The sequence below is a fragment of the Camelus bactrianus genome, chromosome 14 (genome assembly GCF_048773025.1).
Source record: "Camelus bactrianus isolate YW-2024 breed Bactrian camel chromosome 14, ASM4877302v1, whole genome shotgun sequence".
Taxonomy (NCBI): Eukaryota; Metazoa; Chordata; class Mammalia; order Artiodactyla; family Camelidae; genus Camelus; species Camelus bactrianus.
In genome coordinates this window covers 61,827,483-61,842,592 of record NC_133552.1, presented here as the reverse complement: position 1 = coordinate 61,842,592, position 15,110 = coordinate 61,827,483, and the positions used below count along the sequence as shown (strand labels likewise).

The window sequence follows — 15,110 nt, the reverse complement described above, 5'->3', positions numbered from 1 at the left end:
ACACAACTTGCCTCATCTAGCTGCCCAACCTTAGTATTCTGGGCATGCGGTTTTCAACAACTTGCTTGACACAATAACAAAGACATTTAAATGCCAGGACGCAGACTTCACTTTTTAACCTGCTGAGAGGAGCTACTTTCAAAGCTTCCCCACTGCGAATAAACTGACAAAAAATATAGGGTGCACTTATAAATTAAACACCTTACCCTCAAAGAAACGTGTGTTAATCAGGTTTCTAAGGCAATAGTCATCTCTTTCTTTTCCTGTTCACCCAAATAATGCCCCAAGAAGGAACCCCTTTACACAAGAGAGAGCTGGGGGGAAAATGAATTATAGCCATTGCTAGTAAAAATCATCTTAAATCAATAGAGCACCACTTGAACTTGAGTTCCCATTGTTTCACTGAATCATCAATGTTTTTAATTAAACAGCTACCCTTTCTGTTAAAACATTACATAAAAGGGTTAGGTTTCTACTTTTGTTGAGGCAGCTGGCGTTTGTTGGCTGTTGTGTTTGAGCAACAGACTGTTCAATAGAAGCGAGAAATAGCTCAACGCGCTCTTAATAGACCTGTTTCAACAATGTACCTTGAAAAGGAATACATTGTGTTATTGTGTTAGTTTGCTACAAACCTATTAAAAGAAAAATAGCATCCATCAGGTCTAACAAAACGCATTTGTATTATATGTACTTATCTGCTTCAAATACACTTCTTGGCACACTGTCTAGAATTCAACTAGATCATCAAGAGCTGGATGGAAGAACACATACCAGTTAGGTAACGATACACGGGCTAAAAATAATAATAAAGGAAGGTGTAGGCAACGGTAATCGCTACTTTTTGTTTATCATGAGAAATACAGGCAGCCCTACTTCAACAGAAAATACATTGCAAAAACATAGACTCTTATGACAAAAACAATTTTTAAAAATATTTCAAGCGCAGGAATATTGACTCGAATCCCCTATTTGGAACGAATCTGATAGACTTTCGATAGCAATTTGTTTCAGAGAAGGATTCAGGGCAGCGGCGATGCATTTTTAAAGCAGAATTAAATAGCGCAAAGAGCCCGGCTCTTTAGGGAAATGCGTGAAACAAACAAATCGAAAGCAAGGGTTCCAGCCAAGAGGTTGGGGACCAATGCTGTCTGGCAGTAAGAAAGGACGTGCTTCTTGAAAGTGCTCTCTTTAAAATGATTTTTAACTTATTTTATTGTATTTTAAACACAAAACGGAACTTGAAGCAAAGAAACAGGCAGTCGACTTTGCCACTATGAAACAGAAACTGGTATGTTTCAGGGAGGGCTGCCACTTGGACCACAAATCTTAGCAAAACAGAGCGGCAAATGATGAAGCTAATTTAGCTGAGATCCGCTTAGCAGAAAGAAACCCAAAGTAGCATCTGTCAGAGGGAAACATCTTTTGCTCCCACGAAAGGCAATCGATTTAGTTTCTAACCTCAGCATGCCCAACATTCACTTTCAAGTGCAAAATGTTGGGGGCACAAGAGAATAGTATACTGGCTGCAAGTGAACTCAATCATCCAAAAAGGAGAATCTACATAGATTACAATAGCATGCTATGCAAGATGTCTATGTTTACAGTTTTGCCATATTGTGAAGTAGCTATATTAGACTTTTCTAGAAGACATTTGAAGTCAAGTGGCTGATATGACAGCTCTCTTCAGTTAAGACTTTTTTTCTCAAGAAGGGTGTGCATATGTATGTGCTGGGAGGTGGTTGAGATGTGTTTGATTTATACTTCAAGACTTTTCACTAATAATGTTACCTTTCTAGACTAAATCAACTTTTGAATTATTCCCCTGAATTTAAAAAATGGCAATGAAATCATGAACCCCAAATTGCATATTATGAAATTAGTTTCTCATAAGATTGACAGAAGAGTTAGCATTTTCAAGGTGAGATTTTTTGATGTATCAGATAATCTACCAAAGATGAAAGAAGTTCACAATAAATTGGTTTGGCTGTAATATGAAATGTTGTTGTTAAGGTTTTATAAAAAGTATTTGATTTTTCATTTACTTTTAGAAATGTTTGCTTCTTGGAAGTTAAGCTATCTAGGAGAAAATATTCAATGATTTTAATTTGAAGGGGTTGTTCAAATAAACAAAGAATCACCAAAGATGTCATTTGAAAACCAGCAGAGAAAGAAATGTATTTCAGAGGAAGACTGTAATTTGATTCCTTGTTTTGTTCTTAGTCTTCAAAATCTTTGATTCTCCACTCTTGCAAAGAATTTTTCAATAATATATGAAGTCTAAATATTTTTTATTTCTTTCTCTAAAGAAAAAAAATCCAAATGGTATGTACTGTAATTTATCTCCCCTTGAAGAACAAGATGAAAAGGATCACATGTAGATTATTTTCTAAATACCCTCCAAATTTTTTCTCAAAAGAGCCTTCTAGCTATTAATTTTTATCAGTCGTATCTAGAAAATTTTTAACCAATTATGTTTTTAAAAATCTTTACTGCCATTCATCCTACACAGCATCTAATTTGAAAGATTTTGTAATGTACATTTTCAAAGCACCTTCTTTCCAGTTTCTGGGTCTGCCTTAGGTAGGTAAATGAATATTATTTCAGATTTCCTTTTAGTTTCTTTTGTCTTTTAGCTCAGAACTATGTGAAGTAAGAGAGGTTAATATTTTTGAAACATTTCTGCCACACGCAATTATTTCAATGCCGTTCTGTGGTGTTGTGTCTGAAAAACGGGTGGCTGAACCCACTGCCCGCAGCGCCAGACATTCAGCCGGATCCACCCCTGGGCACAGTCGTCAGAGGGAAAAGATTCAGCTTCCAAACTTGATTAAAAACAGCCAAACAGTCTCTGCCCCGCTAAAAAAACTTAAAGAGGCTTGAGAAGCCGAGTAAACTGCCTCGGAGAGGAGGTGGGTGAGGTCTAGATGCCTTTCATATGGGAACTGGGAGAAGCTCAAAAAAAGCATTAGATATTGGGCTGCAAAACCACAACTTGTCCACCCAAATCCAAAGTTGAAATCGACTTTACACATCTAGCTGCTGACAAAGAGTGATTCTACCTTGCAATTTTTCACCTTAATTTGAAGGGAAAAAGGAAACACATGCACATACCAAAGACCTACTGAGATGCTGGGGAAATGTTAACTTGTTTCTGAGCTACACTTTTTTGTTTTGCTTCCTTTTGGCAAATAATTCAAAATATCCTCCCCCAAAGTTATATTCTGGAAGAGACAATTAAAAGAAAAATACTAAGAAGGAAAACTGAACTAGAAATGAGGAGTGTGTAGGTTGGTGAATAAAATAGATGCCTGTCAGCATCTTCTTAAAGATATGTTGTTTGTGTTGTTTTCTACATGTGACATTTTTATGGTGAAAAAACTAAAGACATCCAAATAGAAATCCAAATATGAAGAGAAGTGGGAGGTTGCCTGATGTGTTTCAATAGTAAAATGAAAATTGTGTCTGAATGTGCCTGTATGTTCCCCTTCAATTTGAAATTTTATTCCAGAAAGTGGTGCAATTTGTTACTTTTTTTGTGTGGGCACAGGAGGAGGAAAATATGATACATTTGGGGATTTTTCAGTAGAGCTGTGTTTAGTTTTAATTTTCCTGTATTTTAAAATAAACACTCTGACCAAAGCATGTTTGATCTCTGCAAGAAGGAAATATACATTGTAAAGGAATGTGCGGTGGTTGGGTATGAAAATGGGGTTGTGACTCACAGCTGCAGGCAGAAAAAAAAGGCGTCGTGGTGTCAGCCAGAGGTGTTCAGTCTAATAATTCAAGCTGTAAACTGTATCCCTTAAAATTACCTACATAATAAATCATTGTGTGAAGAAAAAAAGTTTGGACTGAAAAGTGTAAGTGAAACAGAATCCTCAGGAGACTTCAATGCTGGGACCTATTGGCAATGATGTGAAATATGGGTTTATTTTGTCCAAAACTTTAACAATCAGAATAATACTGGGAATTATTCTAGAATAGCTGTTTTTTCCCCCTTGGGTTTCAACACATTTCTACATAGTCTGTTACAGAAATGGGCTTGCACTTTTTTCTTCTCTTGATCACACAGCTGAAACTGTTTTATGGGATTTATAGTCAATCTACACAGCTTCAAGAGAAAACTCAATTCAAGAATAGCTTTATTTTCAGAAAAATAGTAAAACTAAGTTATCACATACATATCAAGAAAGGAGACAGAAACCTTCCTGGAAATTCCCTTAGGTTCCTGTCTCAGTTTTCACTGTTGCTTACAGGTACCAAAGAAAATACATTTATGTAAACTGGTCAATTTGCTTGCCTAGGAATTCACTACTAGATTGAAACAGGCACTGGGGTTGTCAAAGCCAGTGTCAAATCTTGAAGACTTGAGAACCAGGAATGTTTGGGGAAGGAATGCACCCGTTTGGAGTAAAAAGGAGCTCAGTGCCTGGAGAAAAGATGCAATTGTCAAGAGGAAGTTTAAAGGCCAAGGACACACGAAGTCTCTGAAACAATAAGGGTGAGTAATTCAAGAAGCAGACTTACCAAAACCACACTGAAACAATTTATTTTATAGGATCCCCTACATTTGCAGAATTAGCAGAAGAAGTGCCACGCTGTGAACGTGAGCTGTGGGCTCTGGTACTCACACGGGCACTGCGAGAGGGAGAAAGTCAAGGTGACACGGGTCTCTTTCGCCTGGGCATTTCAAATGAAAATATAAGGAGGAGGGCGGAGACAGAAGGAGACAAAACGAAGCTCGAAAACACTGACTCCAAAGACTGCAATAAAGATTAACTGGAAAAAGGAAGTCTATAGCAATTAAAACTCCTACCCTGGCTCATTAGTATTCATGACCGAACGTCCAGCTTCTCTGTTTATCTTTCTCCCAGGATCAATATCGGAGCAGCGTGGGGCTGGGAGGAGCCCAAGCCAGGCCCTGCGTGCGCCTGACCTATCGCGCCCTCCCTACAGGTCAGAGCATCTTCAGAACCGCCCGGCCAACGCCGCGCCCCTGCTCATTAAAGGCACCATTCATCTGCCAGCGGGGAGAGGGAGGGGGAACAGGCCGGGGCCGGGGCAGCGGGCAAACAGACCCAACCGACTCCAAAGAGTTTCGAGAAACCACACTCCACCACACCAACCACCGTGGGCCCAGTGGGCCAGAAGTGAAAAAGAAAAAGAATAAGCCACGTCTTCAGCAAGAGTCCCAGCGCGGCTCCTGGTCAGGCCCTCTCTGGCTCGGCCGGGTCCAGACCCCAGATTTTGTCTGGGGGGATAAGAGGCCCCTCCGCGCCCATCCCTGAAAGAGAACCCCACGCCCACTCCAGCCCAATGCGGTCTGGAGCGACCCCAGGCCTCCACAGACCTTTGAGAAGTAACACACTGGCGGAGCGTTAACTACAACTATTATCTTTGACATTATTAACATTATTATTTCTACCCCCCACCTTCTCTAGGGGCGCTTCGCTCCATTCTTCTCCCCAGGACCACAGACTTGGCCTCAGGGACAGAAAAAACATGACTCCGGAGCTTAGGAAAGGAGAGGCTGAGGCAGGTGATTGGAGAGGTGATGTGTGTGCGTGTCGAGGGTATAGTCAGCTCTCCCTGGTTTAGCAGAGAGGTGAGGGGGCGCCCCCTTCCAACGCACACGCCGCGGTCAGAGGGCTCGCGGGCAGGCCGGACAGTCTGACTCATCAAATTCCCGGGGAAGTGGGCCTGAGGAACCCCGACTGCGGGTAGCTCCCAACCAACTTGGTCTCACGCAGGTGATCTAAGGAGCCGGCCTCAGGAGCTCGGTCCTGGATGTGGACTCTCAAAAGCAGGCCTGGCCCCCTGGGAGAGAGGCTGTAAGAGGGTAGGAGAGCTGGGAAAGCGCAGAGGGGTGAGAGCATCCCTTGCCGGGAACCCGCCCCAAATCTCTGGGGCTGAATTCCAGCCCACCCACGCAAGACGGTAGCCGGAGATGCGGAGTTCAGATATATGAGTGCATGTGTGTGTTGGGTCGTGAAGAAATAGAATGTGATGTGTGTGTGTGCGCGCGTGCACGCACACGAGCGAAGGGACGCCCCCAGCTCCATCCTGGAGGCTGCGCTGAACCTCATCCCTAATGGACAGGCAGGCAGGATGCAGGATGCCCGACGCGGGATGAGGGCAGGACGCAGGGCTCGAGGTGAAGCGAGATGTCACCTCTTCAAAAGCCCATCGGCCCCTGGGAACAAAAGGGAAACTTGGGAGGGCGACGATGGGGCCCCAGGACCGACGGTTCTCGGACTGGGCCCTGTAGGGGAGGGGGGGGAGTGGGAGGACCCGAGCCAGGCGGACCTGGCCAGAGATCTGGGCTGCGGCCGCTCAGTGGCCGGGCTGGGCGTGGACACGGCTGCCCCTGCCACCCCACAGCCTTGACCGTGAACTCGAACCTTCGGGCTGCCCTGGCTATGGTTTACAGAAGTTTTCATTGGTATCACCTTATTCAGCTGCCACCGCTGCCTTTTCGTTCTCAGGAGCCCAGCTGGACAGGCCTGAGGGTTTATGCCAGATCACCCAATCCAGTCTGGAAGGATCTAGATTCTTCCCTAAAATAAAAACTCGGCAACAATCTGTTGGAGGCCTGGGGGAGAGGGGGGTGTTAGAAAAGAGGGCTACATTTCTCAGGCCCTGTTCTGAGCTGCCAGTTAAAAATAGAACCATTCATTGCGGTCTGCTGGGGGTAGCAGTGGGCCGAGGCGCTCCAAGTTTCTCTGGAACAAGAGCGATATCAGACTGTAATCAATCAATCCACAAATATTTATTGAACGCCTACTTTGGATCCCGAGGGTCGCTTTCCCGGGCACGTGTTCGTTGAAGTGAAAATGCATTCAATGATTCAACCAAGTCTTGGTGGGGTGTTATTTTGAGGCCTTTATTTCTCAGCTCCTGGACGCAGGCCTAGCACTCGCTCCCTTTGGGTTATTTCGGTGGCGTGATGTGGGGGAGGGTAGGACCTGAGTCCCTAGTTAATATTTGATAGGTCCCCGCGTGTCCCGCTATGCCACCGGTGCGCTACAGGGACTACCAGAATCAGCCCCCCTCTCCGTCCTGCCGACCCGGTCGGGCAACCGGTCACCTGGAAAGCCCAGGCCTTCCTAGGCAACCCTAGGTTACGGGAGAACAGCGCAGAGCGCAGGGAAACCCGAACCTCCGGTCCAGTCTATGATCTGCTCTTGATCTCAGGGGTTTTTGCGGAAAATACACCACTTGAGACTGAAAACATCCGTCTGAAAAAGAGACAAAGGGGCCAGGGGTGGGGAGGAGGAGGAAGAGAGAAGGTGCCAGCAGAAAGGAAAGGGGCCGGGACAGCGTGGGACGGGGTGTGCTGGGCCTGCAGGACCTGTTTCCTTTACGCGCGTCCCGACGCCCTCTGCCCTAGCAGCCTCCCCTTGCTGGCGCCCAGAGAAGAACAGACCCGGCCTCTGCACCTTCAGTGACCTCCTCCCCCGCCCGGGACTTCGGGGGACATCACTGAACCGGGAGATACTGATACCAATGCCAGTTATCATTGTGGTCATTAATAATGCAGTGAGGATCATGATAATTAATAATAATAATGATGGGCCTCCCGAGGGGGCTCCAGCTGCCTCCGGATAAAGCGACGGTCGCGTTGAGGGGAGTTATTCGGTGGTGGATGGAGCGAAGCGGGAAGGGAGCGAGCTTGGGCGCTCTGAAGTTCAAGTTGACCGCGCTGACCGGCAAAAACCATCCACTGGCCTCGGCAGACGGCCTCCTTGCCGGCAGCGAACCACAGCGCAGCTCTAGCTCCCGGAGGGAAGCGAACACTGGTCTCGGTTTTGTGGTTCTGGAGGCAAGGCAAGGGCTGATTAGATTTAGGTCTGTTTAGGCAGGGAGGGGGAGGCCTGCACCCCGCACCCCCAGGCCCAGGCACCTCGTCTCGGCGCAGGATCTTGGGTCTCTTGCCCTGGTGCTCGTTCGAAGTTGAGCATTTCTGACATCTCTGGTGCTCTTACACGTTCGTCACCTCCCCCTCCCCCATTCTGTCCCCGGGACTCGCAGGGAAAGGCGGAGATTGGGCCACAACGTCGGATCCGTGACTTGTTTCGGCAAAGCGGTGGGACTCAAGTGCTGGAGAATGGGGAGCCATTTTGCTGGAAGGCTGCTCCCACCCGCCCCTCACATTCTAGGGTGCACTAGGAGACGCTCCCGGGCTGTAGTCCTCATGTCATGCCCCTTCGCATTTTTGTTTCCTGCTTAAAATTGACACCCGCGTCTCCGGACATAAAAGGGGCCTCCGGTAGCTCTCCGACGTTCAGATCTGGAACGTAGTCCCGCCAACTCAAGGAGATCGTCCTGTCCCTGCCGTCTTGCTTCTTTACCCAAATGAGAAGAAAAGCACCAAGGCTTTGAGTTGATACTAACATTGCACACCTCCTGCCCTTCCAACCTTCTTAAGTTGGGGAGATATCTCAAAGCCAATACTTTCCACAAAAAAAAAAAAGTTTTAAACGTTTAGAATAGACTATCTCATTCTTGTACAAGTTGTGAGGAATATTTAATTTGATTCCTGCGCCCCCTCCCCCAGGGTGGGGAGCGTTGGGAAACTCTACACGTTTTCCCCACAGCTTATAATGTGTTCAGTGAAATCTCCCAAGGATCAGTAACATATGCCAATTATTTTAATAATTTTCCTTAATATTATTAGGGGTTATAAATTTGATTTTAATAAGGAGTTGATTGCTTTAGGAGTTGGAGCTTAGGCAGTTCGCCGGGCCGTTGGGGAGGGCTAGCCCAGCGGTGACTGTCACCCTCTGGGACACACTACACACACACACACACACACACACACACACACACACACACCCCACACACACAAACACACTTCAGCCCCAAGGCTGGAGTCTTTCCCTCCCTGTTGAATAGGTAGCGTGGCCTCCGGGAGGTCAGGGTTGCCCTTCTTCCCAAGGGGCCCTCCATCCTGTCCTGCCTGTCCCTTCGGCTCGGTCCAGGGCCAGAGGGGAAGAAGCGGCGGAGATCGCAGCAGCCACCCGCGCCACCGGCCTCTGCCGGAAGAGCCCTGCGGGCCGCTAGGCGATCCCATGGCAGTATTGCCGCCACCGTCCATATCTTCTCACCACTTGGGGGTGACTCCGGGACTGCCAGGGCCTTTCAGAGCAACAGGGATACTCAGGAAGATGGAGATATCTTGATGGCTCAGGGATTTAAAAAGAAATTCCCCCATTCCTACCCTTTGATTATTAAAATGATTTTTGCCTTCTTCCTTAGAGCATCTTGTTTGAAAACTCAGTTTACCTCTTACAGGGGAGGGGAGTGAGGCTGCAATGCAAACCTTAGAGAAAGCTGGCGGTTGGTCCTTTGCTTCATTCACGTCCACCTGGCCATTTTAGTCTTTGTATTTTATTCTGTTAGATTTCACTGAATTCTTGAGGTTCTTTTTCATCTTGGGCTGATGGTTTGTTGCTTTCCTAAATCAAAATGTAATCTATCACCTCCTCTTGTACATCCTGCTTATTGGGGTGCAGTAGCTAGGCAGATAAGCAGGACTTCTTAAGCAAGCTCTCTTTTTAACATTTCAAGAAAAAAAAATTAGTAGAAAGGGGCCCTTAAACCATAATCATTGAACCAAGTTCAAAAACAAAGTACTCAGCTCAGTTTTAAATGTGCAATTAAAAATAACTGTATCTCAGCTTTTCAGAGGGAGGGAGAGGAAAGGGGGCAGGGAAGAGGGAAAACAAAGAATAAGGAAATGTTTAGTGCTCTTAAATCCAGTCCCAATAGCTGAAAGAAAGGCATACCCTCAGATAATGGAACCATCAGAAACTCTGAAGTTTCCTGCCGCCTTTCCTCACAGGGGCTTTCCAAAAATTTAATTCACTTGCAGCTCCAAAACAAAGGACATAGAAAATAATTTTGAGACTTTCTGCCAAAGGGGCATTTTGGCCCAGTTTCTAGGCACATACCTTCCTCCCCAGAATGCGAGGAGGTGCCTTCCCATTCATTCAGGCAGCTGATCCAGACCCATGTCAACCCTCAGCTGCCTCCTTCCCACTTTAATAACTTTGCTAGAAAAAATAGTATGTTCATGCAGTTTCAACACATTTTATTATATTTCTGTATGCATTACTCTCAAAACATATCACGAGAAATGATCAAACCACTTAAAACCTTCAAATAAAAAATCTGAAACAGTTTATGCCCACAATTGTACATATTTATAGTTAAGAAACATTCTTTATAAATATTGTTTCCTCTGTAGCAAGTTAATACCATAATTTAATTACAAATGGATAAATATGGTAACGGGTATTTACAGAAGGAAGGGTGTTATTACGGAAAAAGCTAACGGCACGACGTTTATTTTCCCCCCCACAATCTTTCATACAGGAACTAACAAATTGAACTTGCAAAAGCACTAAAACATCACATGTAAACCCAGCTAACAGAAAAATACATTCACAAGCATTGGTGGTGGTGTGTATGTGTGTGCTGTGGATCAGTGTGTTGAAGAAACAGAAGGGAGACTTTGGCACGGCTTTTTTTTTTCCAGTCTATAGTTGCATGAAGTTTACAATCAAATTGCCTCATAAAAAGGAACACAATATTCAATACCACAATACAAAACAAACCATTTTGTTCCACGTTACTTAAAAAGAAACCAGGGAAACTAAAAAGAGAGAAAAACAAAAACAAAAACAACCATCACTTGAGGAAGGGAAGGGAACGGAAGGGAAGGGAAGAAAGGCAGGAGGAAAGCAATCCGGAGAATTACAAATGGACAAACTTCTATACACCAAGAAGCCATTAAAACCACCTCGGAGAAGGAAGGAGTCTGCTATGTACACAGTTTGTCAGGAGACTGGGAAAGGGGTGGGAAGGAAATCGGGCATGGGGGAAGGCAAAGGGGGGTGGGTTCGATGTTTTTATGGATTTTTTTTTTTTTTTTACTTTTTATTTCTTATTTTATGGTTTTAGCTTCAGACTCCAGAAGGGATATTTTTGTTTTTCATGCCTAGATTAAAAAAAAAAAACAAAACTTTAAAAAAATCCTTCTGCTGATAAAATCATTTTCATTATCATAAAAATCAGATTCATAATTTTAACAACACGATCACAGGGTGACCTCGGCGCGGGCCACCACGAAGGTGCTGCGCCAGGGTGGGGACCAGTTGAGAGAGAGAGGCCCCGGCCTCTCACACGTACCATTCATTGAAGTTGGAGGAGAGGCCACTGTGGCCCCCGGCTGTCCCGCTGCCCCCGCCAGAGCCGCCGCCGCCGCCCCCGCCGCCCGCCCCGCCGCCGCCCCCGCCGCCGCCTCCACCGGAGCCGCCGCCCGCGCCGCCGCCCGAGCCTCCACCCCGGTGCACCGCGGACACGGCCGCCGCCGCCGCCGCCGCCGCAGCCGCCGCCGCCGCCGCCGCCGGGGAGAGGTTGGAGCTGCTCTGGGGCTCGGCGCTGGGGGATACCAGCCCCGGGGGCGTGGATGACTCGTAGCCGGAGCTGGCGGCTGGGGAGGACTCAGAGCCCTGCGGGGAGGACTCATGGACCTGCAAGACAAAAGCCAGGAGGGGAGACCAAAGGGGACTGGGTGTGAGTGTAGCTGCTGTGGGGCCGGGCCTCCAGGAGGAACACCCCCAGAAATGCCCTCCTATCCCCCGGCCCAGGGAAACCCTCGCCTTCCCAGGCAGGCGGAGATTGTCCAGGCCGATGGTGAGCCAGCGCCGCGGGCCGGCCGCCTCGCCCTCCTCCCGGCCTCCCCGGGGATACCTTCATGTGTTTCCGCAGCGAGCTGGGGTGCGTGTAGGACTTGTCGCACATCTTGCACAGATAGGGCTTATCGGAGGTGTGGACATGCATATGCTTCTTCCTGTCGCTGCTGTTGGCGAAACGCCGGTCGCAGCCCTCGAACTCACACTGGAAAGGCTTCTCCCCTGTGGACATAGACATGGGCGCTTGCTGCCGACACCCAGAGCCCTCCAGAACCCCCACCCACCCTGAAGGGGGCCAGGCCTCGGGGAGGATGAAAGAGGGGAGAGAAGGGTCTGGCTCCCTTAAACAAGGGAGATCACCTTTGTGGCAGAACTAAGACGAAATTAACCGCCTTTCCACCTGACAGTCGTACTCATTTATTTTATGTTTTACTTTTCTTCCAGGCTGACATGCATTTCCTCAAATTTAAAACGAATTTGGGGTAGCATTCGGCCCTGCTTGCCTTTCTATAGGGCTTCTTGGATTCGCATCTTCTAACAAGTTGGTATCGCCATGGAGAAGCTGTTATTATGACAAAATATTTGGGGCATTATCAAAATCATACAGGCTGCTGGGTTGTTGTCGGCTTCTCTCTGGGGCCAGTAAGCAATTACATTTGGAGTTGCTGTGTGTTGTTTGGGGACCGTGCTGTGGATAGTGACTGAGCCAGTATTTTTCATCCAAAATTCTGCAAGTTGAATTAACCGTAATTCTAGTCTCAGTTCCAGTCTTTTAAAGACGAGTTGAGGAAGAGGTAAATATTAGAAATAAGGCAGCATCTAGCGATTGCAGAGAGACAGGCTGGGCAGTGGGGGTGGGGACATCAGCAAAGGCTTTCAAAATCTCCCTGTTTAATTTTCTGGCGGTCCCTGCATCCTGTTGCCAGAATTCCAAATGCTTGGAGTCATTTAGAGGTGTGAGAACTCAAACATTGTTCCACTTGGAAAAGGGAGCATTTAACGTTAAATTCCATTAGCACCTAAATTGTTTTTTAAAGACATCCGCTCAGACACAGGACTAGAAAGCGAGCATTTCATGCAAATAAATTTCTCAAATTTTAAACCTTGTTAAAAGCTTGTCTCGCACCTCGGCTCCCTCCCTTCCCGGAAGAGAACAATAGGCCGCTGGCGCATCCCCACTTCGGAGTAAATATTGACGGGGGAAGTTGCTAAAACATTTGGCTTTCTTTTAGGAAATCGTCTGGCACGATTTTGGCTGGGACCTGGTCATAGATGAATAATCTATGAGGCGAGAGGCGCGTTCTTTCTCGGAGCTCTCTTCTCACGCGATTGCCCCGCGGGGCCGCGCTGCCGCGGGCTCTCGGTGACCCGATTGTCGGTCCAAGTTTGGAACCGCAAACCCTCTGGTACCCATTAGAGAATTTCACAGACTGCTGCGAACCCGCCGTAAAGCCCCGAGACCCACCTCGAGATGGACCTTAAAAATACTTTAAAAACGGTAAATGCTGTACAGCTTCGGCTCACACCAGATTCATTTAATGGGAAACAGTCTGGGTAAGAACGTTCGGACCCCGAGTAAAAGAAGTGGGAAAACACACAAGCCACTCAAAAGCAGGCGCGCACACACGGAGCAGAAAAGCACATTCAAACAAGCTGGCAAAATCCTCTCTAGGCTCGATTCCCGGGCACCGAGTTGAAGAGCAGTTTTATTTTGTGCGTTCCATTTAGAACGGAAATTATTAACCGGGGCTGAGAAAGCGAAGCAATTGCATCACCTAAAGCATACATTTGATGTTACACTGATCATTTAAAACTCAATTTCCGCACATGGAAAAACCCAGCCCAATAATATTCTTTCACTCTCCAACAAAAACAAGCCGCTGGCTCTCTCGCACACACAAAAACATTTTCCATCCAACCACAGAGGCTGGCGGTCGGCGCGTTTCTCCAAGCCAACCGACCACGGCCTCTTTTCACCTCTGCGCCCCGTCCCTGTCTGGACCCGCGGTTACCTGTGTGGGTCCTTTTGTGGATCTTGAGGTTCTCGGAGCGCGCGAAGACCTTGCCGCAGCCCGGGAAGGGGCAGGGGAAGGGTTTCTCACCGGTGTGCACGCGGATGTGGTTGACCAGTTTGTATTTGGCCTTGAAGGGCTTGCCCTCGCGCGGACACTCCTCCCAGAAGCAGACGTGGTTGCTCTGCTCCGGGCCACCGACGTGCTCCACGGAGACATGGGTCACCAGCTCATGCATGGTGCTGAAAGTTTTGTTGCAGCTCTTCTTGGGGTTGCTCAGCTGCTCGGGGTCGATCCATTTGCAGATGAGCTCCTGCTTGATGCACTGCTGCCGCATGTAGCGGAAAAAGGCACCAGGGTGGTGGTGGTGGTGGTGGTGGTGGGCCGCGGCCGCTGCCATGTTCATACCCATGTTCATATTCATGGGGCCGTACTGGTTGTGGAGCTGCGCCGCCGAGTAGGGGTCGGTCCGCGGGCTGGCCACCTGGCGGTACTGCTCCGAGCGCCCGAACACCTCGCCGGGCAGCCCGAGGCGCATCTGCCCGTTGAGCACATTCTGCGAGCCGTGCGGCCCGTGCTGCTCCGGGAGGCCGGGAAAAAGGAGGTGGCCCTGCGCGTCCGAGTGCGCGTGGTGCAGGCCGCCTGCTCCCGGCCCGAACAGCCCATGCTGCCCACCGCCCGGCGCCGAGTCGCCGAAGCCTCGGCTGCGGAACAGGAAGTCCCGGGTGGAGTTGAAGGGCGGCCCAGAGTAGGAGCCGACATGCGCCGCATGGGGCCCGAGCGCGGCGGCGGCAGCGGCGGCCGCGGCGGAGCCGGGGTAGGCGCCGGGGCCTTGAGACGTGAAAGCCGAGCTCTGACCCGGGGACAACTCGTGTGCTCCCGGGTTAAGCTTGAAGGCGCCCATGTGCGCGGCCGCCGAGTCCACGAAGCCGTTCTGAGCCGCCGCCAGGCTCAGTTCGCGGTCCTGCATCTCGGCGGCCGCCGCCGCCGCCGCCGCGGCCGTGTGGTGATGGTGGCGCGCGAAGCTGCCCACCCCGATGGCCGGGAACTGCGGTCCCGCGTCCAGGAGCATGGCCAGCGCGCCCGCCCGCCCCGGCGAGCCCCGCGCCTTCTCAGCTCCCACTCCCTCCCTGCGCGCGGTGCCTTCAGCGGCCGCTGGGCTCCGAGCGCAGGCAGCGGCGGTGGTGGCCGCTTCAACCCGGGGAGCCGCGCTCCTGCGCCCGCCGCCTCCGCCGTCGCCTGGATCTGCCTCGGCGGCCGGGCGCGGAGCGAAGGCGCGGAGAGGAAGAGGAGGAGGCGGCGGCGGAGGAGGCGCGGGAGGAGGAGGAGGAGGAGGTGGAGGAGAAGAGTCCAAAGCCAGGCGGAGAACCAAACTGTATTAAAGGAGCTGCGGCGGGGG

The 15,110-nt window shown here is 49.0% G+C and overlaps 1 protein-coding gene across 1 annotated transcript; it reads right to left on the bottom strand.

Annotated features, from left to right (window-relative positions):
- Positions 1-10,175: 10,175 nt before the first annotated feature.
- Positions 10,176-14,798, bottom strand: ZIC2 (Zic family member 2). The gene is made up of 3 exons (XM_010959670.2): positions 13,712-14,798; positions 11,758-11,921; positions 10,176-11,537 (listed from the first exon to the last, which is right to left on the bottom strand). Exons 1-3 carry the CDS (start codon positions 14,781-14,783, stop codon positions 11,184-11,186), a joined length of 1,590 nt encoding a protein of 529 aa, XP_010957972.2. The 5' UTR covers positions 14,784-14,798; the 3' UTR covers positions 10,176-11,183.
- Positions 14,799-15,110: the final 312 nt, after the last annotated feature.